The 22,407-nt window shown below is 47.6% G+C and overlaps 1 protein-coding gene across 4 annotated transcripts in view; it reads right to left on the reverse strand.

Annotated features, from left to right (window-relative positions):
* Positions 1 to 22,407, reverse strand: part of LOC119972615 — a 296,819-nt gene that overhangs the window by 242,034 nt on the left and 32,378 nt on the right. For all 4 annotated transcript variants that reach the window (XM_038809605.1, XM_038809608.1, XM_038809606.1 and 1 more), the window contains exon 2: positions 4,494 to 4,592. In XM_038809605.1, the coding sequence (XP_038665533.1) occupies positions 4,494 to 4,592 (99 nt within the window). The remainder of the gene's footprint in view (positions 1 to 4,493; positions 4,593 to 22,407) is intronic.

The raw sequence follows: 22,407 nt of genomic DNA on the forward strand, positions 1-22,407 counted from the left end.
CCGTCACCTCCTCCCCTCCTCACACTGCATCCCCTACCACTGCCCCCAAGTCCCCCCTTTCAACCCACCCCATGACACATACCCCCCATCCCCTAACCCCTCCTGACACTGCATTCACTCACAATCCCCCCCACCCCTTAACCCCCCCCGACACTGCACACACTCACAATGCCCCACTACCCCCTAACCCACTCTGACACTGCACCCACTCACAATGTCCCCCCATCCCCTGACTCCCCCCCTTGACTCTGCACCCACTCACAATGCCCCCACCCACCCCCCACACCCGACTCCGAGTGTCTAACGATACATGCCTCATTTTCGTCAGAAGGGCCAGGAGCCGATCGTCCAGGGGCGTCGCGGAGAAGCCCCCGCCGTCCAGATGCAAGCAAATCAGCCCACACAGACACACGGCAGAGGGGGCAAGGAAGACTGACAGGACGGCTCTCCCCTGAGGCCGTGGCACTGGAGGGGGACGCACAGGGGACAGACAGACATGACAGGGACAAAGAGACGACGGACATTAAGAACACTGATGGCCATGAGTCGGATGAGGAGAGGGCTGCGAGCCAGTACAGTGAAGGAGAGAGGACTAGGACTGTGGACAGTGACGCACAGAGGGCGGCCAGACAGTCGACGCACATACCGGACATGGCACCCAACGTGGACCACGGACTAGTAGCACCGGTTCAAAGATCGACCCAGGAGCCCCCAGACCTGGGGACAAATGATGAGCTCGAGTTTGCGGCACTGCTGTCACCCACAATGTCCACCATCGCAGATACACTCACCTTGGTTTGGCACATAAGTGATGAGGCATCAGGCTCACGTACTGGTGCGCACTACACAGCCAAACCGGTACAGCAGGTGGAGGTAGGAGCAGCCGAGGGGCTGGACGGTCGGAGGGTTCCCGGGTTCCTGGACTTACTAGACCCAACCAAAGACCAGATGCATTTGGAAACCCTGGGAGTGGACAACGGGATGACGGCCGTCTTCCAGCAACTGCAGACGCGGTTGGAGGAATCCATCCATGTCCAGGAGCAGGGACTGGTGCCGGTCATGGCTGCCACCCAGGCCGACACCGCACGGGTGGTGTCCGCGATGGAGGCAATGGGTGCAACGGTTTCGACCATTGGTCAGGTTCTGCAAGGCGTGGGGCTTGATGTGCACACGTCATCCATGGCCCAGGACAGGGCTGCCCTCTCACAGGCAGCCATGTCCCAGAGCCAGCTGGACATTGCCGCCGCATTCCGGGGTCTGGCCGAGTCTCAGCAGGCCATGGCCCAGTCTCAGCAGGCCATCGCTGAGAGCATCGGCTGCCTTTGCCACGTGCTGGGCGGCGTCGCAGAATCCCAGCGGAAGGTTGCGCAATGCTCGCAGGGATTGCGCACTCCCTGAGCTCCATCGCTGGGAACGTTCAGACCCCAGTAGCTTCCACAGCGGGCCTCCAGGACAGGCAGCACCAGGTGTCGGTGGTGCCACGGCGCATGTCTCCGCGGGCACACTGCCCCACAGTGAGGCCCAGGGGCCACCGGGCTCCCCGAGGGAGGAGGAGGTTCTGGTGGCTGTCCCGGTTACTTCAGCAAGGAAGGTCCCAGAACACTCGGACTCCCCCCATTCTGTCCCTGGTGCATCTGCTGTGCAGAGGGCAGAGCAGGGTGGCACCACGCTATCCAGCATACCCGCCGAGCAGCCTGGCCCATCCAAGCCGGGTCGCCCCAGGAAACGGGTGCCAAAGTGGACCAACGGCGCAGGGCAGGAGTCTCAGCAGTCCGCCTCCACTCCTGCTGTACTGTCTGGGGAAACACCAAGACGTAGTGGTAGGGCCCCATAAGGCCAAGAAGTTAGACACGTAGTAAGTTGGCACGGGTGCAGGGCACAGCTTAGTTGTAGGGGCTAGGGCACTTGTATGTGAATATCATGATTACATTCACTGTAACACCAAACCTAGGTGCCTCTGTGCTATGTCCGGTGCTTGAGGGGCCGTGAGGGGGACCGAGTGATGCTGGGGGTCGAAATCCCGTGTAACGGTGAGGCTGGGCATGTGATCTCCACCCCCACCCCCAAACACCCCGCCGCCCTCTGCACACCGACGCCAGATGCCCCACGTGGCCATGTGGTGGGTTGTCCGTGACACATACAGGGACCACCGAGATGGAGAGTGTAGCTGTGGCCATGAGTCAGACATTGTCTAGCGATCCAGAGCTCACAGGTCATCGCAGAGCGGGTTGTCATCATTCAACATGGCACTGATCACACCCGCTGACACAAGCAACTGTGTTAAAACATTCCCGATGTGCCGCAGGTGTAAGGTGCTGTGAAAGTGGCGGTGTGGGCGGGAGGGTTGTGCGATGGTGCAGGAAGTGAGGGGTGCAGTTGTGCGCAATCCGTGGTGCAAGTGCCTTTCTCAGCGATGCTCCTCCCCATAATTTGTGAAACGTGCGGCGATCAACGCATCGCGTGCTCGCTCTCCTAGCCGGTGTCGTCGTGCAGCCTCCCGGCCATATCCTGCCCCCAGGTCATGTCTGTGCCCCCCATGCCCCCCGCCCATCCTCCTCATGTTCAGAGGCGTCGCCCCCATCGGCCTCTCCCTGTTCATCCTCCTCCAGGACCTCGCCCCTCTGCTGGGTAATGTTGTGCAAGACGCAGCAGACCACAACAATGCGCCCGACCCTATCGGGATGGTACTGCAGGGCCCCTCCAGAGTGGTCCCGGCACCGAAAACCTCATCTTCAGGAGGCCAAAGCACCTCTCCACAACACCCCTGGTTGCCGCATGCGCCTCATTATAGCGGGTCTCCGCGTCGGACTGTGTCCGAGGGTGGATGCGTGCCGACGTGCACCCCATCAATCATCCTCTGGACCATCGGCATCCCGGCCACGGAGGCGAATCCCGCTGCCCGGTCAGCCTGGTGTGCGTGGTCCTCTGGAAAATTAATGTATCTGTCTGCGATGTCATACAGGGCGTCGGTGACCTCCCGATGCACTGATGCCTGCGAGATTCCAGAGAGGTCCCCACTCGGCGCCTGGAAGGAACCCGTTGCGAAGAAATTAAGGGCAACCGTCACCTTGACGGCCACCGGGATAGCATGTCCTCCCCCATTCCACGTGGTGCCTGGTGTGCCACGAGATGGCATATATGTGCCACGGTGTCCAGACTCAATCGGAGTCTCCTCCTGCATGGCGCATCCGGAAGCTCCTGAGGTCCCGATACACTCGAGGCCGCATGGGGCGCCTTGGCACCACCACCTGCTCTTGCTTCTCCCCCTGCGCCCCATCAGGATCTGATTCAGCGTCCTCCGCATGCCTGACGATGTGGTGGTCATTGTCACCCTCCGCCTCCTCATGCACCTGTCGGGCGGGAGGGCCTGCAGCATGAGCGACTGGCACGGGGCCCTCTGCAGCCAGTCCCTCTGCTGCAGCTACTGCTGCAGCAGCTGCTCTCAGCCCCCTTCGTCGGCGGCGAAGAATGGCTACCTGCAGGGCAGCCTCTCCCACCACGACGGCAAACATTGCTGGATGGTGTGCGAACATAATGACCTACACGTTGGGAAGGAGAGACAACAACAACTTGTTTAACGGTGGCGCTTTGACTCCTCGACGGCCAGGGCCCATGGGATACATGGGTGGCCCGGCTGCCTGCTACCGCTGCAGACACACATGCAACCTTTGCCCTGCCCACAGTCTCCGTCCACCGCGCACTTAACCCCGTCCCTCCTCATTGAGGCACCACTTGCCTCGGCCCATCAGCGTGACCTGCACTTGGAAGCGTGTCTTCGCAACCATCCTGCCATGGAGGCCGGCTGGCAGCCGTGCCCGACTGCACCCCCCCCCCCCCCTCCCCCCCCACAGCACGGCGGCGTCATTTCCTCCACACCCTCCTCCTTCCTCAACGCCCTCCTCCAAGAGCTTTCCCATCCCCACCCCCCCCAGCACCGGCCGTGCACGCCACCTCCTGCTGCCAACGGTGAGGCCGGCCACTTACCTCCTTCCTCCACATCCATGCTGGCTGACGAATTTATTTACCAAACCTCTCACTTCTAAACAGTTTGGATGTAGAAATTAAGTTTTTAAAAAAAACAAGGTCTTGGTGTATAATTTGGATTGACCTCCATATTTCAAGTATTTCCAGGCTCCCCTCAGTTCAAACACGAACCTCCATTCTCACTCCATTAAAACAAACAGGTTCTGGTGAGTATATAATATTTGCCAAGCACAACTACATCTCTTCATAGTATATCAAATGTTTTGTTTATAACGGCAGGAATATTGGAGTAAATGTTTCACTTGTGCATTGCCGGCACGAAGAGTCATCCATCCACTGACAAAATTGGAAAATAATATGTAGCAGCCCAGTACTGACCAGTAAACTAAATACACAATATTTGTCGGGGAGATTTATCTAGTTGAAGCATTTAAAATAATATATTGTTGAATATTCCCTTAAGGATAGGATGTGTGTGTTCTATATTCTTGATTTCTGAATTCACTTACAGATCAGGTTGCAGTTGAGAATCTTGGATTTGATTGACTGACAGGTCATAAAACAAGTTGGAGATAGTTTGGAATTGGTGTATTCTTGGAAAGAGGAAGCTGAAAAACAATATTTTAAAGATTAATTTGCATATTGTTACAATCCCAGCTGATGTTACTGCTGGACAGTCAGGTCCCAGAATTGAACCAGCCCAACAGATCCTAACTTTTATCGTTTTTTCTGGAAACGTGGATGAAGAATTGCAGGACTGCCAATTAACTTTTAACAAAATAACTTGTATTAAACAAGGAAAATTAACTGAAATACACCACTCCTTCACTCCAGCTATACCTTTTGTCATGTGAGAGTACCTTTAAGAAATGGATGTTTAAGCAGTGTACCTTTAAGAAATGGAGAGGCCCATATTACTATATTACTGAAGTACTCATATTACAGAGTGTGGGTGGAGCTGGGTTTTTAGCTCAGCCATTTTGCAGTGTTTTGGTTTCAGTTTTGAGGAAAAGAGTTTGGGTGTGTCTGTGTTTGCTGTGAGCTTGGTCTGTGGTGATCTCTGCCAGGAAAGACTCTCTCTGAATCATTTGGGTGATTTAAACTCATAATAGTAATGTCTTTAACCTGATGTGTTTCTGTTTAAAGGTGTTAAGTCTTTTGGAGGTTTGAAGGAACATTTTGAGGGATTATTCAGTGTTGTATTATTTTTGGGGTTATCTTTGAAGTAAGGGGTTAAGGGATCCAATGTTTATTTAAAAAGGTTAAGTTGAATTCATGGAATAAACAGTGTTTTGTGTTTAAAAACCCACGTATCCGTAATTGTACTATCACACCTGGGGAACAAGCCGTGTGCTTCAAAAACAACAATCCATTAAACGGAGAGGTGGTTGAACTCCATGATACATTTTGGGGTTCTGAAACCGTCGCTCCCATAACACTTTACAAAGTTATAAAGTTAACACGTTACCAAATGACGCAAAGTCCCGCCAAAATGACATCAAAACCCACCCCCAATGACATCAATGCCCTCCTGACCCCCATTCCCTGAAAACCACCCTCGCACCTGCCTGGCCCTCGCATCTCCTGACTGTTCACAACTTCGCTCAGGTGGCCATACCTCAAACCTCAACGACTGTGTATGCTCCTGGCTGGCATCCTGACTGCTGCTGGCTTTTTCTGGCTTGCCCTGGCCTCTGTTCTCACCCTCAGTCAGCAGCCTTACCCTCACCGTTTCAGTTGGCACCCAGACTTCTCACTCTCAGTCCTGGCCTCTGATCGAGTCACCCTGCTGCTCCCCGAAAAGCACACCGGCGCCTGCTTGGACCTTGCATCTCCCAAATGCTCACGTCTTGCTCGGGTGGTCAGGCCTCGATGATTGCATGTGCTCCTGGCTGGCTGCTGTTGGCATCATTTGGCCTGCCCTGGCCCGGCCGCGGTTCTTTCTTTCTTTGGATGGTTGGTTTCCCGCTCACCCTCCTCAGCACTGGCCTGAAGGTCAAGATTCGCCCCACTGTGTCCCTTGACAGCCGTTGGCCATGCTTCCTCCTCAGTCCTTGCAGGCTCGCACCCCAATGCAAGGTCGTCAGCCTCGCTTTTGCCTCAGGCTGCTGGGCCCAAGTGTCAGAAACTCAACTGCTGCTTCACTAAAGGAAAGTTCAGAAACTTCACACCAGACAATCAGGAGGTCCATCCGAACTGTTCTCAAGTCTCCACCCTCTCTCAGTGGTTTCACGCTTTCAGGTGACTTCACCAATCAGAGTCTGATGTTGTTCTGCATTGCCTGCAGATTCAGAGCTACCAGACTCTGATTGATGATCCACGGCCACCTCTCAGTGTGCTGGCACCCCTCTCAAACTCTGCTCTTGAAGAACATGCTTGCAATCTTCTCCCAAACAACACTTTTGCTCAATGCTTTCACCAAGGATCCACATCCAATATTTCAATATTCCTTTGTCCTGGATCGCCACGTGCATTGAAGCTGCCGCACAATCCAGCAGGTACCCAGTCATGCCAACAGAAAACACAAATTAAGCTTAAACCTAAACTTATACATTATTTTTACTCCCCACAATACAAATATAGACTGTTTAAACTATCTCTGTTTCCTAACAATAAAAGGTTTGCATTGCAATGGGTAGAAACTGCAATTACCCTAATTGCAGGACTTTTAAAATTCAAACATTTACACCTATCTGTGTACTGTTCAATTACTTTTAGTTTGTTTCAACTTGCTCGTCAGCCAAAACTCTTCCAGAAGTAGTTAAGGGAGGGACTTCAGTGAGATGAATGCCCTAATCAGAACCGGTAGAATAACACTGCTTAACATAATATGTTAGAATAAAATTGCCTAGATTGACACAGGAAATGTTGTGTCCTCGTGGGGGAGTCCAGAACTAGGGGGCTCCAAATCGCTCATGACTGGACGGGGGTTCACAAGTGGAACCTGACCAGTCTGACAAACAAAGTCAAAAAGAACCTGCAGAGATGGAACACACTCCCACTCTCCTTTGCGGGGAGAGTGCAGATGATCAAAATGAACATGCTGCCCAGGTACCTCTTTCTACTTAGATCCGTTCCGATTTATATCCTCAAGGCCTTTTTATTGCACGTTTTACTTGAGTGTATTACGCGTTTTATTGGAGTGTATTAACACGCCTCCGTTTAAAGGCCGTGTGCTTAACACTACTACAGCTCTGTGTATGTAATTCTGCTCGGAGTCGCCAGGTGCCGTATTTAGACATCTCACAAGTATATCAAGGTCAGGTTCAAAGTAATAAAACTGTACACCGATTAGTAAGTTCAAACGATTGATATTTATTATAACAAATATAATAAATACACATGCATACGCTAAAGACTAATACTTATTTCTACTATTAAACGACTAAATACTTATCTAAGTAGGAACCAGCAAGGTCAGGGGACAAGGCCTTTGTTCCTTTCTGGACTGCACCTTCTGTTCACTAATAGTCGGCAAGAGTATAAGCAATGCCTGGGTCACGTAGCGAGCGTTGGTTTGGCACTTACTGAACGATGGCTGATGCTCAACGGCCGGTGATGAAAGACAGGATCTGGAGGCTGGGGTCGGAGTCAGGATGCAACAGCCTAGGCCGGAGTCTGGAAGCAACAGACCGAATCATGTGCTTGACCTTCTTTTTATAGGTCCTAGAGGTCCGTGCCCCTTCGGGCGGGCTCTTTCACCTGCTAGGTATCGATTGTGCCTTCTCCCAATCGATATTTTCCAAACCCCCCAATCTGAGGGTCGCTTCTCGATGGGTGGGGCGGTCTCTATGGTTCTTTGTGATGGATACTTATGGTGCCGTTTCGTCTGGGCGTCCACTCAAAGTATCCATTCAAACCTAAATGTTTCTATTGTGTGTGCCTGGATCTGGATCACCTCATTACTATGTAAATCGTTGTTGCCATTTACACCTTTAGCTGAGATCCTGCACCTGGCCATAAACTGGTTTCTGTACGTGCAGAATGCTAATTAGCCTTCTGCAAACTGCTTGTCCTTGCTAAGACTGTTTTTTCCCTGCAGCCTTAGCAGTTCTCCATTTTGTAGCCCAGTGTCCATCTTAGGTGGCTACACTTGGGGGGAGACACGAACAAATGATAGGATTCTAAAGGATTCCAGGGGAGGATTAGCCCTCCCAAACCTACAGTACCACGACTGGGCAGTGACAGCAGAAAGAGTAATGGGATGGATTAAGGAGCCAGACGCTGAGTGGGTGCGTGCGGCGGAGGCCTCCTGCAGGGGGACCTCGCTCTGGGCCCTCGCCATGGCAGCACTCCAATCCCCACCCAAAAAACAATCCAGCAATCCAGTGGTGGTAGCCACCCTCCAGACCTGGAACCAGCTACGGCAGGAATTCGGCCTGACTGAAGACTCAAGCCTCCATCTGCAAAAACCATAGGTTCGTCCCAGCACTCACTGACGCCACCTTTAAAAGATGGAGACAGGACGGAGGGATACTGACAGTCAGGGACCTATACACCGACGGCAGGGTCACAACACTGGACAAACTGATAGAGATTCCAGCTAGCTAAGGGCAACAAGCTCAGATAGCTGCAGTTTAACTCGGCATGAGCAAATAAGTAACATATATTACTCCCAAGTAATATAACAGTTGGGAATGTGGAACTCAACATAAACAGATCAGCCATGATCTTATTGAATGGCGGAGCAGGCTCAAAGGGCTGAATGGCAGAATTCTGCTCCTATTTTGTATGTTTGCATGTTCCTTTATCATCACGGAGTCAAACATTTGGAAATTCTGTAAGAAATGGTGGTCTAATGGCTTTATAAAATCTTAAGAAATTAATTAAACATTTTAGAAATAGATCTGGCTAAAAGTCTCCATTCAGACCATTTCTTCTGACATGAATAATTATTTTTCATCAGGCCATTACCTCATCAATGACATAGCATTGGAACAGACCTTTCTGTAAACCTATCTAAGCTTGAGAAAAAGTTGAGAAGGACTCATGAACATCTAAATTAACCATCAGGGGGAAGACAACAAAATGTACATAATAGAGACAAGCAGCAGGTGCTTTTTTGGGACTGGAAGTCCCTGAGTGTTAGGAAGTTGGAATGGAAAGTAAAGAATTTTAAAGATAGGCATTTAGCTCTACTGAAGCTTGCGAGATGCAGATTCGACTAACAGAAGGGTGAAACAGATACTTTGTTAAGCAAAGTGGAGTCTAGCAGTCTAGTGGCCTAGATCATAGGCATGCTCCGTTTGCACACAGAGTTTCTTTTTCTCTCAGAGTCACAAGACCGTAAGACATAGGAACAGGAGCAGAATTAGGCCACTCGGCCCATCGAGTCTGCTCCACCATTCAATCATGGCTGATAGTTTCTGATCCCCATTTTCCTGCCTTCTTCCCATAACCCCTGATCCTCTTATTAATCAAGAACATATCTATCTCTATCTTAAAGGCACTCAGTGATTTAGCCTCCACAGCCTTTTGCGGCAAAGAGTTCCACAGATTCACCACCCTCTGGCTGAAGAAATTCCTCCTCATCTCTGCTTTAAAGGATCGTCCCTTTAATCTGAGATGGTGTCTTCTGGCTCTAGTTTTTCCAACAAGCGGAAACATCCTCTCCACGTCCACTCTATCCAGGCCTCGCAGTATCCTCCAAGTTTCAGTAAGATCCCCCCTCATCCTTCCAAACTCCAACGAGTACAGACCCAGAGACCTCAACCATTCCTCATATGACAAGTTCTTCATTCCAGGAATCATTCTGGTGAACCTCCTCTGGACCCTTTCCAAGGCCAGCACATCCTTCCTTAGATACGAGGCCCAAAACTGCTCACAATACTCGAAATGGGGTCTGACCAGAGCCTTATACAGCCTCAGAAGTACACCCCTGGTCTTGTATCCTAGACCTCTTGACGTGAATACTAACATTGCATTTGCCTTCTTAACTGCCGACTGAACCTGCACATTAACCTTAAGAGAATCGTGAACAAGGACTCCCAAGTCCCTTTGTGCTTCTGATTTCCTAAGCATTTCCCCATTTAGAAAATAGCCTATGCCTAAAGGCCTCCTTCCAAACTGCATAACCTCACACTTTTCCACATTGTATTTCATTTGCCACTTCATTGCCCACTCTCCCAGCTTGTCCAAATCCTTCTGCAGCCCCCTTGCTTCCTCAAAACTACCTGCCCCTCTACAGATCTTTGTATCATCTGCAAAATTAGCAACAGTGCCTTCAGTTCCTTTTTCTAGATCATTAGTGTATATTGTAAAAGGTTGTGGTCCCAGCACAGACCCCTGAGGCACACCACTAGTCACCGGCTGCCATCCTGGAAAAGACCCCTTTATCCCCACTCTCTGCATCTGCCAGTCAGCCAATCCTCTATCCATGCCAGGATCTTAACCTGAACACCATGGGTTATTTTCTTGTTTAACAATCTCCTATGCGGCACCTTGTCAAAGGCCTTCTGGAGCCTTTGTGCTAACCCACTGTGCTAACCACTGTGCTACCATGCCCTGTCACCTTCAAAGACATCTAGGTTTCTCTTCCAGCACAGCCTTTAAAATTGCAACAACTAGTTTATACTCTCCACTAATTTATCCTTGTAAAAAGCATCAACTTCACACATCCCTATCCTAATTGTTTCTACCACACGTCTGCCAATTTCACGAGTTTGTCACCCTGGTGTCTACTACTATTCCCCCAATGTTTACTAGTTCCAAAATTTCGGTCAACCACAAATTTCACAAAAAAAGTCTTCTATACCCAAGTCCAGGTCATCAATATGCAAAAAAAGCAGTGCTCACAGTAATGACCCCTGAGAGACACCACTGTACATTTACCTCCAAAACTGAAAAGTCTCCATTCACTAGTACTCTTTGCTTCTGTCTCTCAGCCAATTTCACATCCAGAGTGCCACTGCATATCTAACCTCATATGCTTCAATTTTGCTAACATGTCAATTATATGGCACATTATAAAATACCTCTTGAAAATCCATGTACAGGTCAACAGTACTACCTTTATTAACTTTCTCCATTATTTCACCAAAAACTCAAATCAAGTTAGTCAGCCAGAATATACATTTAATAAATCCATTTGACCATCATTTATTACCCATATTCTTCCAAGTGGCAATCCATGTGGTCTTGGATTATTATCTCTAAATGTTTTTGATCACTGATGTGAAGTTATCTATATATTTTCTCTCTCCTTTTTTGAGGTGCAACTGAGTGACTTTTCTATCTTGTGTACTGCCAGTCACATTAGAACTCCTTTTGATCAGCTTTGATCATATCTGATTTCTTCACACACCCTTCCTTTACTGCAACATTACATCTGTCCTCCGAAAGAGAATGCTACCAAAGTACCCATTTAATATTAAAACTGAAAATAATGGAAATACTCAACAGGTCTAACAGCATCTGTCGAATGAGAAACAATGATTGTGTTTCAGAATTATGATCTTTCATCAGAACTACTTTTTTGTTTGGAAATGAGGTGGAAGTGGGCTGTAAAACATTGGGGTTAATGAGATCGGAGGTCACAGAGGGAAGATTTCCCCAAAAAAATGAAACAATGGTTTGATTATCAGGGGCAGGTTCATCGTCCAGGGACAGGTAGGAAGAAGTGTCAGAGACACCATTCGATCTCTGCTAACTAGAGGTCAATACGTCAGACAGCAGTACCAACATTATCAAAGTTTGGTGATAACATTTGAACTGTATCTGAGAGAACAGGATGCTGGATGTTGAGTGAGAGGTAGATTAGAATGAGTGAGGGGAATAGAGAATTGAAATGGTCAATGTCAGGTCAGCAGTTTTCAATGAAAAGATCTAGAGAGGGAGGCATCCAGGAGGAGGGAGAATACTGGCAATGGTAAAAGGGTCCACTGTTCAGAGGGAGGTTTCCTGACCAAAGAAGTTGGACCTGAGGTGAAGATGACAGAAGAGTGGGTAGTGGATAGTTACTCTTTTATATGTTTAAGATAGACTTTAATATTCCGTTTTATGTTGCCCAGTGATCTATTTGCATATATTTTCTTTTGTTAGTTTTCCCCTGCACTTAGCTTGATTCATACATACAAACATACAAATTAGGAGCAGGAAATAGACACAATTCCTAGAGCTTGCTCTGTCTTTCAATAAGATTGTTGCTTATCATATTACCTCAACTCCACATTTCCCCCGATAAACCCTTCACTCTCTTGGTTTGCAACAACATTTTGAACATGACATTTATCCCAAGCCTCCTTTTCTTGTTTCATATTTTTTTACCGTCACATCCAAAGATTCCACCCTTTAGATGGCTTTCCTTTTCCCCTCTTAAAAATGTGTACAGTTTATACCCAAACTATTTCCTAAAAGGTCTCCCATTACACATTTATTACTTATTGATTCACTGCAGCCAAATTTCAAATTATCGAAATTATCCAGAGATGTGTGTGATAAAGGAACATTTGCTATTATGGGTCACGTTAATCTGCATATAGATTGGGTGAGTCAAATTAGTCATAGTACAAAAGAGGAGGAATTTCTGGAGTCCACAAAAGATCAGCCATGATCTCATTGAACGGTGGAGCAGGCTCAAAGGGCCAGATGGCTCCTAGTTCTTATAGGGAATGGTTCTCTGGATCAATACGACGAGGAACAAACAAGGGAAGAGGCCATCTTAGACTGGGTATTGTGCAATGAAAAAGAATTAGTTGGCAATCTAATTATGAGGGAACTCTTGGGATGAGTGACCATAATATGATAGAATTATTTATCAAGGTGGATGGTGAGGATGTTGATTCTGAGACCAGGGTTATGAATCTCAATAAAGGTAACTATGATGGCATGAGGCACGAATTGGCTATGCTGGACTGGGAAACATTACTGACAGGAAGGACAGTAGACAGGCAATGGCGGGCATACAAGGAACAAATAGTGAACTCCAAAAGCTGTAGATTCGTACTTTGTGTAATAGTGGAAAGGGAACTGTGGCCAAACCGTGGCTCATAAGGGATATTGAAAATGAAAATGAAAATCGCTTTATTGTCACGAGTAGGCTTAAATGAAGTTACTGTGAAAAGCCCCTAGTCGCCACATTCCGGCGCCTGTCCGGGGAGGCTGGTACGGGAATTGAACCGTGCTGCTGGCCTGCTTTAAAAGCCAGTGATTTAGCCCAGTGAGCTAAACCAGCCCCTATATTAGAGATAGTATTAGATTCAAAGAAGAAGCATATCAATTGGCAAGAAAAAGGAATAGACCAGAGGATGGGAAGCAGTTTAAAATTCAGCAAAGGCAGACCAAGGGATTGATTAGGAAGGGGAAAATAAGAGTATGAAAGTAAGCTAGTATTAGATTTAAAGAAGAATCATATCAATTGGCAAGAAAAAGGAATAGACCCGAGGATGGGAAGCAGTTTAAAATTCAGCAAAGGCAGACCAAGGGATTGATTAGGAAGGGGAAAATAAGAGTATGAAAGTAAGCTAGCGGAGAACATAAAAACTGTTTGTAAAAGTTTCCATATGTATATAAAGAAAAAAAGACTGATAAAAACAAATCTGACCCCTTAGTCAGAAACATGGGAATTCATAACAAGGAACAATGAAATGGCTGAGGAACTAAATTGGTACTTTGCTTCTGACTTCACAAAGGAATACATGAATAATGCAATAGAAGTTATGAGAAACACAAGTTTTAGTAAAGAGCTGAAGAAAATCAGTATTAGTGGAGAAATAGTTTTGGGGAAATTGATGGGATTAAAGGTTGATAAATCTCCAGGGTCTGATAATCTTCACCCGAGAGTCCTTAAGGAAGTAGTCGTGGAATGGTAATCCATTGGTGGTCATTTTCATAATTCTTTGGACTCTGGAATGGTTCCTACAGATTGGAGGATAGCTAATGTAAGCCTGCTATTCAAAAGTGGAGGTAGAGAGAAAACAGGGAACTGTCAGTAGTGAGGAAGTTGCTAGAGTCCAATATCAAGGATTCCATAGCACAGCACTTGGAAAGCAGCGGTATAAGATAAAGTCAGCATAGATTTATGAAAGGGAAATCGTGCTTGACAATTCTACTGGTATTCTTTGAGGATGTAACTAGTAGAGTTGACCAGGGAGAACCAGTGGATGTGGTTTATTTAGACATTTGACAAGGTCTCACAGAGCAGATTACTCTGTAAAGTTAAAGTGTATGGAATTGCGGGTAGCGTCTCGAGATGGATAGGAAGCTGGTTAGCAGATGGGAAGTAAGATCTGGAATAAATTGGACTTATATGAACAGCAGGCAGTCACTAGTGGAGTACCACAGGGATTAGTGCTAGGACCCCAGCATTATATATTAATGACTTAAACAAGCGAACTAAATGTATTATCTTCAAATTTGCAGATGATACAAAGCTAGTGGGAGGGTGAGCTGCGAGGAGAATGCAGAGATGCTTCAGCGTGATTTGGACTGGCTGAGTGAGTGGGCATATTATGGCAGATACAGTATAATGTGGATAAATATGAGGTTATCTACTTCGGTATCAAAAATAACAAGGCAGAATATTACTTGAATGGGTGTAAATTGAGAGGTGGATCCTTAACGAATCCTTGTTGGCCTCGTGCATCAGTCACTGAAAGTACATAGGTACAGCAGGTAGTAAAGAAGGCAAATGGTATGTTGGCCTACATAGCGAGAGGATTTGAATATAGGAATAGGGATGTTTTACTACAATTGTACAGGGCATTGGTAACACCAGGAATATTATGTGTAATCGTGGTGTCCTTATCTGAGGAAGTATGTTCTTGCTATGGATAGAGCACAGCGAAGGCTTACCAGGCTGATTCCTGGGATGACAGGACTGTCATATGAGCAGAGATTACGTTGGTTAGGATTATATTCATTGGAGTTTAGAAGAGCGAGACTGGATCTCATAGAAATTTACAAAATTCTAACCGGATTAGGCAGGGTATATTCAGAAAGAATGTTTCCTATGATGGAAAAGTCCAGAACTAGGGGTCATAGTTTGAGAATAAGGAGTAAACCTTTTAGGACTGAGGTAAGGAGAAATTTCTTCACCCAGAGAGTGGCGAATCTGTGGAATTTGCTGCCACAGAAAGAAGTTGAGGCCAAAACATTGTGCAATTTCAAGTAAGAATTAGATGTAGCTCTAGGGGCTAAAAGGATTAAGGGATATGGGGGAATGCGTGATCAGCGTATTGAATTTGATGATCAGCCACGATCATAATGACTGATGGAGCATGTTCGAAGGGCTGAATGGCCTCCTCCTGATTCTATTTTCTATGTATGTTTCTATCCCTCTATCAGTGAGGTATTTTCAACTTTGCCTGTCCCTTGTCCATTTCCACGACTGCTCCAAACCTAATGATATTGAGATCACCATTCACCAAATGCTCGCCCATTGGCCCCACTTCATTCCCAGAACTAGATCCAGCACTGTTTCCTTCCTCATTGACCTGGAAACATACTGACCAAGAACATTTTGTTTGCACATATTTCAGCAACTCCCCTCCTCCTGTTCCCTGTTTTTATCCGAATCTAACTTAGAATGTGATCTTGAAAAAAAATCAACTTGGTGGTTGGGTCACTGCTCTCAGGCCATTTCGACCTAAATTCAGCTCAGTGCCAAAATTTCAAAACCACTCTATATTTAGAGACAATAAAAGAGCTTTCACAGAATGACAAATATGATGGCACTTGAAGAGGCTGTTAAGTCCCCAATGCCTGCACGGGCGTTAGCACGCGCTGCTGTAACACTATCCAAATCATGTTATATCCCCCCTGCCCTTTTCTATCATTCATTCACTGATTTACTCTCAGCCCCCACACTTTTTTCAATAGCCTGGCATCTCACCTCACTCCCTTCGTATCAGTCTCTAAATTTAGGCTACTCCATGAAACAAAATTGATACAAAACGTAATTGCTACACTTGTTCTATTAATTAATTCCCTATTAGAAATAGTGAGAGGTTGCAAGATTACAAAAGTAGTATTATTAGAATTGTAGATTTAGCATTATTTGACCAGCTGATTACAATAGAACATACCCTAATATTACAACACCTCACTGAATTTACAGTAAATCCAAGCATCAGACTTTCAGGTTAAAACAGTGATATTTAAGATCCAATAATTTTCCAAACAAACTAAAGAAATCTTTACCCCTCCACCCACACTGAGTAAATTTATAACATGCTTCAACATATCTCTCACACCCTCACTTATATTTCAATTACCTCCCTCTCGAATTGTACAGATTTCAATAATTTCACCATCCCATTTGTTATTTAAGTCCAACCCAACTCCCAAATGGCTCTGGCTCCTTCAATCACGATATCTAACTACATTCCCCATCTGTATAAAACCATCTACTCACCCACCACCCCCAAACCCACAACTCAATTCCTTCCCTGGGGATTTTTCTATGCCACAATCTCACAATTTGTCCATCAAGTTTCCCCACCTCCCTTGCTCCTGCCTCCTCTCCTACCTCACTCCAAAATTGTCTCCATTGCTCCCCACCACCCAATAATGTTTGACACAAAAAAATAGAATTGGCCAATACTTATTACCACATAAAATGAACTAGTATTTTACAAATGAGGCATTTGGTACAACATTCCATCTGAAAATACATTGGAAACAGGCCTAAGTTGGCATTGAAAAACACAATTCTTACTGACTTGGAATACTTTTTATGCCTATAGGTGGTGCCATAATGCAACTCTTCAACAGCAAAAAAAATTACATTACATTAGCTATAGGTACAGGACTTTAGTACAGTGTCAGCACACGCTCCCAATCTAAAAACAATGCATAGCAATGATGGAATGCAAAATCACTCGATTTCAGTGCAAGGACCAGTAATAAACATGTGTTTGTGAATTTATTGTAAAAAATTAAATCCAAATGTTTTTTTGTCACAAATAGGCTTCAAATAAAGTTATTGTGAAAAGACCCTAGTCGCCACATTCTGGCGCCTGTTCGGGGAGGCTGGTACGGGAATTGAACCGTGCTGCTGGCCTGCCTTGGTCTGCTTTAAAAGATAGCTATTTAGCCCAGTGTGCTAAACCACCCCCTACTTAAAACATATACTTGTTCTCAAGATATCATTGGATACGGTCAAATTTATGAGTTGGCCCAAGTTGTTCTGAGGAAGTGATCGGGGTTCTTTTTAAACTGCTGTAATTCTTGAGGTAATGGTGTTTCATAGGGTGTGGGTACAGAGTTGAGGAAAGTGACCTGAACGCAATGAAAAAACAAGTGATATATGACCATGTCTGAATGGTGTACGACTTGCAGATTAACCATTTTCCCATGTCATTGTTTGTTGCATGTGTGACCCCCACTACAGAGAGAAGGAAACAGCTGCATTATATAGATTTTGCATACTGCAGCTACAGTGCACCGATAATGGACGTGTTGATGTTAAGTTCAGTAACGGAGTGCAAAACATGCAAAATGTTCCGTCTTTCAGTTTCTTACTATTTACTGTATATTCCCTTATCTTATTTGCCCTCTCCAAATGCATCATTTAATGCTCCTCCAAACTTCACATATTTGCTACATTTCTGCCCACCGCGGGGCATGGTAGCACAGTGGTTAGCACAGTTGCTTCACAGCTCCAGGGTCCCAGGTTCGATTCCCGGCTTGGGTCACTATCTGTGTGGAGTTTGCATTTTCTTCCCGTGTCTGTGTGGGTTTCCTCCGGGTGCTCCGGTTTGCTCCTACAGTCCAAAGATGTGCAGGTTAGGTGGATTGGCCATGATAAATTGCCCTTAGTGTCCAAAAAAAAAAGATTGGGTGGGGCTACTGGGTTATGGGGATAGAGTGGTGGTGTGGGCTCTTTCCAAGGGCCTGTGCAGACTCGATGGACCAAATGGCCTTATTCTGCACTGTAAATTCTATGATTCTATGATTAGTGCCTTCTTGCAATTTTTAAGGACTCTGCAAACTTCTTAATCATGCTCCCTACATTTTATTCTAAAATCATTGATATAAAAAGCATGAAAAGCAAGGGATCTGGTACTGAGCCCTGCAAACAGCATCCCAGTCACAAAAACAACTGTTGACTATTATCCTTTACTTCCTGTTACTGAGCCAGGATCTAATTTTGCCATTTTCCCTTGGATCCCATAGTCTCTTAAGTTTCTGACCAGTGTTCCATGGAAGGATCTAGTCAAAAGCCTTGCTAAATTCCATATAGGCCATATCACACTAACCTTATCAACCCCCCTTGTTACCTCCACAAGAAATTCCATCAAGTTAGTCAGACATAACAATTCCTTAACAAATCAATGCTGATTGTCCTTGATTAACTTATGCCTTTATAAATGACTATCCATACTGCCCCTCAGAATTTGTTCCAAATAATTTTACCACCACCAAGGTTAGGAAGGCTGGTCCGTAATTATTTGGTCTATCCTTATTACTTCCAATAATTATATTGCAAGGGCCTTTCCTGTTGCTTCCCTTAGTTCCTATTTCTTTTGCTTTATTGTTTTTGGTGCGTGGATTGTTTTTTTTTCCAAAGATATTTTATTCGAAACATACACATCAAAAGAGTGCACAGTCCATCAAAACATAGTCAACGGTTTGTACAGATTTTCCCTTTTTAATCCCTCCCTTCCCCTAGCCCCCCTCCCGCGACTAACAGTTCCTCAAATAAGGTCATGAATGGCCTCCACCGCACTTCAAAATCTTCTTCTGATCCCCTTAACTCAAACTTCATCATCTCCAGCCGGAGAAAGTCATTCAAGTCCCTCAACCAGGTTGCCACCCCCGGCCGTGTCTCCGACCTCCGATTCAAAAGGATCCTTTACCGGCCAATCTGAAAGCACAGGCAACGACATTGGCCCCCTTCCCCACCAGCAGCCCCGGTTCCTCAGAAACCCCAAATATTGCCACCATAGGGTCTGGCCTGACCTCTGCCCCAACTATTCTGGATAGCGTTCCAAACACCGCTTCCCAAAAGCTCTCTAGCTTCTCACAGCCCCAGAACATTTGTGCATGATTTGCTGGACCCTGCCCACAGTTCTCACACTCATCTATCACCCCCTGGAAGAACTCAATCATCCTTATCTGAGTCATGTGTACCCTGTACACCATCTTGAACTGAATCAAGCTCATCCCTGCGCAGGAAGACTGAGTTCACTCGCCACATCTCCTCATCCATAGGAGTCCCTCCTATGTCCCATCCTATCTTCCTCCCCAACTCCTCCCACTTACGCTTTATCCTCACCATCTGTGTCTTATCCTGCTCCCCCAACCACCCATATATGCCCCCAATCCTGCCCTCCCCACATCATCAGGGAGCAGCAGTTGCTCCAAAAACATGTTTTCCTGTAGCTGGGGGAACGTCCGCCACTCCTTTCACACGAAGTTCCACACCTGCATATGCCTAAACTTGCTACCCCTCAGTTCAAACCTCTCACGCAGCTTGTCTCACCCCACAAACATCCCCTTCAAGAACATATCCCTAACCCACTCCAGCCTCACCGACCCCCACTTCCCATATATCCCACCTACCTCCCCTGGCTTAAACCTTGGTTCCCACCCACACAGTGGCGTCAACACCAACATTTTATCCAACTTGAAACGTGTCCTCAACTGAGTCCATATCCTGACCGCCGACTGCACCACCAGACTTCCCGAATACTTCTCTGGGGCTAACAGCATTGGGGCTGTCACCAGGGCCTTAGACTGGACCCCCTGCAAGACTCTCGTCCAACTTGATCCACTCCACCTTCTCCACGTTTGTAAACCCAGGAATAATATATCAGGATTGGGAGCGCCAACCCCCCTTTCTGTCTCTGCTTCTGCAACAGAACCCTGTTCACCCTTGGTACCTTCCCAGCCCATATAAACTCCAAGATCAGCGCTGCCACACTCTGGAAAAATACCTTATGGTGGAAGATCAGGAGGGTCTGAAAGACAAACAGGAACCTTGGCAGCACATTCATCTTTAGCACCTGCACCCTCCCTGCCAACGACAAGTAAAAAGCATCCCACCCCTTGAGATCCCCCTTAGCCTTCTCCACTAGTGCTGTCAAGTTCTACTTGTGCATCGCGGCCCACTCATGCGTCATCTGAACTTCAAATACCTAAACCGCTCTCTTACCAAATAACGCCCCCAAATTGGCCCCCACTCCGCCACATTCACTGGAAACACCTCGCTCTTCCCTACATTCAGCTCATACCCAGAGAAGGCCCCAAATCTCTCCAGCAGGCCCATGATTTTTCCATACTCTCCAGCAGGTCTGACACAAATAATACAGGCCGTCTGCGTACAGTGACGCCCAGTGCTCATTGCCCCCTCACAATCCCTCACCATTCAGCTGAACCCCGAAGTGCCATTCATTGCCAAGGGCTCAATCGCCAATGCAAATAACAATGCCGACAGCGGGCACTGTGCCTCGTTCCTCTATGTAGCTCAAAGTATCCTGAACTCATCTCATTCGTACACACACTTGCCACCGGGGACGCATACAAAAGATGAACTCAGGCCACGAACTTTGGTCCAAACCCAAACCTACTCAGAATCTCAAACAGACACCGCCAGTCTATCTGGTCAAAGGCCTTCTTTGCATCCACGGATACAATAACTACCAATGATGCCCCCCTGACGGAGTCATAACTGCATTTAACAGCCTCCTAATGTTGCTGGAGAGCTGCCTACCCTTCACAGAACATGTTTGATCCTCGGAGACCACCTCTGTCACACTCCCCCCCCCCCCCCCGCCCCCGCCCAACCTAAACGGCAGCACCTTCGTCAACACTTTCACATCCGTGTTCAACAAAGAAATGGACCTGTAGGACCCACTCTCCTGTGGGTTGTGATGTGACCATCAATTCACAAGACACGTGGTTGGAAGTGAACAATGGTTTTAATAGTCTTACAACAGAGCCTGCCTGCGACGTGATGAACTGGCAGACAGGCTCACGACTGCAAGCTTTAAACTTCTGGTTAGTGGGAGGAGCCATGGGCGGAGCCAAGGGTGGAGCCCAGTACAAACTCCTCATCTCCCCCTATGGCCAGAGCCACGCAACTGCTCGTATACCGAGCTAACATGAATACAGCACATCATATAACAACAGTGTGAATTACGCGGAATGTGATTCACCACATTCACCCCCTGTAAAAAAATCAAGTTCAGCGGGGGTGATATGTCTACAAATGACAAATTACAGATTACAAATTGAGTTGATCCGGCGGCCGAGTCGTCCTCTGGGATCGATGAAGCACCGGGGTTGCAGCCTCTTCTGGTGGCTGTGTGGTGGCGGTCGGCGAGGGTACAATGGCGGACTCTGGGGGTGATTCTGTCAGAGCTTCGTATCCGACTGGTTCGACTGGTGACGGGGAGCGCCGGAAACCCAAGGGCGCGGGGGCGTGGAGCACGGGCAGCGGACCTACAGGCGTGGGGGCGCCGGGAGCAGGGGGCTGGGAGGGGTATAGTGTGAGGGGTACCTCGGCGGAAGTAGTGTCGGAGTAGGATCCTGCAGGCGCCAGGTCCCGGAGGGAAACAGTGTCCTGACGGCCGTCAGGGTATTCGATGAACGTGTATTGGGGGTTCGAGTGGAGTAGGAGCACTCTCTCAACGAGTGGGTCAGTTTTGTGGGTCCTGACGTGCTTCCGGAGGAGAACCGGGCCCGGTGTCCTCAACCATGCTGGGAGCAGGAGGTCTGCGGCGGCGAAGGTGCTGAGGGGGTTTATGGACCAGATGGGAGGGCTGGATCCTTGGAGGTTCGCGAGGCCGAGGGCCAGGGAATATACATACTACTCCCATGTGCATAAGGCCTACTCCCGGATCGACTTCTTTGTTTTGAGTAGGGCGCTGATTGCAGGGGTAGTAGACGCTGAGTACTCGGCGATAGCCATTTCTGACCATGCCCCGCATTGGGTGGACCTCGAGCTGGGGGAGGAGAGGGCCCAGCGCCCGTTGTGGCACTTGGAGGTGGGGCTGCTGGTGGACGAGGATGTGAGGGGGCGGGTTCGAGGATGCATCGAGAGGTACCTGGAGGCCAGCGATAATGGGGAGGTCCGAGTGGGGACGGTCTGGGAGGCGCTGAAGGCGGTGGTTCGGGGGAGTTGATCTCCATTTGGGCCCACAGGGAGAGAGAGGAGCAGAGAGAAAGGGAGAGATTGGTGGGGGAGATGGTGAGGGTGGACAGGAGGTACGCGGAGGCCCCGGAGGAGGGATTGCTGAGGGAGCGGCGCAGCCTTCGTGCTGAGTTCGACTTGTTGACCACCAGAAAGGCAGAGGCTCAATGGAGAAAGGCTCAGGGTGCGGTGTACGAGTATGGGGAGAAGGCGAGTAGGATGCTGGCACACCAGCTCCGTAAGCGGGATGCGGCTAGGGAGATTGGTGGAGTTAAGGACCGGGGAGGAAATGTAGTGCGGAGGGGGGTAGACATTAATGGGGTCTTCAGGGACTTTTATGAGAGACT

Source organism: Scyliorhinus canicula, chromosome 10 (assembly GCF_902713615.1).
Source record: "Scyliorhinus canicula chromosome 10, sScyCan1.1, whole genome shotgun sequence".
In the NCBI taxonomy this organism is placed as follows: domain Eukaryota; kingdom Metazoa; phylum Chordata; class Chondrichthyes; order Carcharhiniformes; family Scyliorhinidae; genus Scyliorhinus; species Scyliorhinus canicula.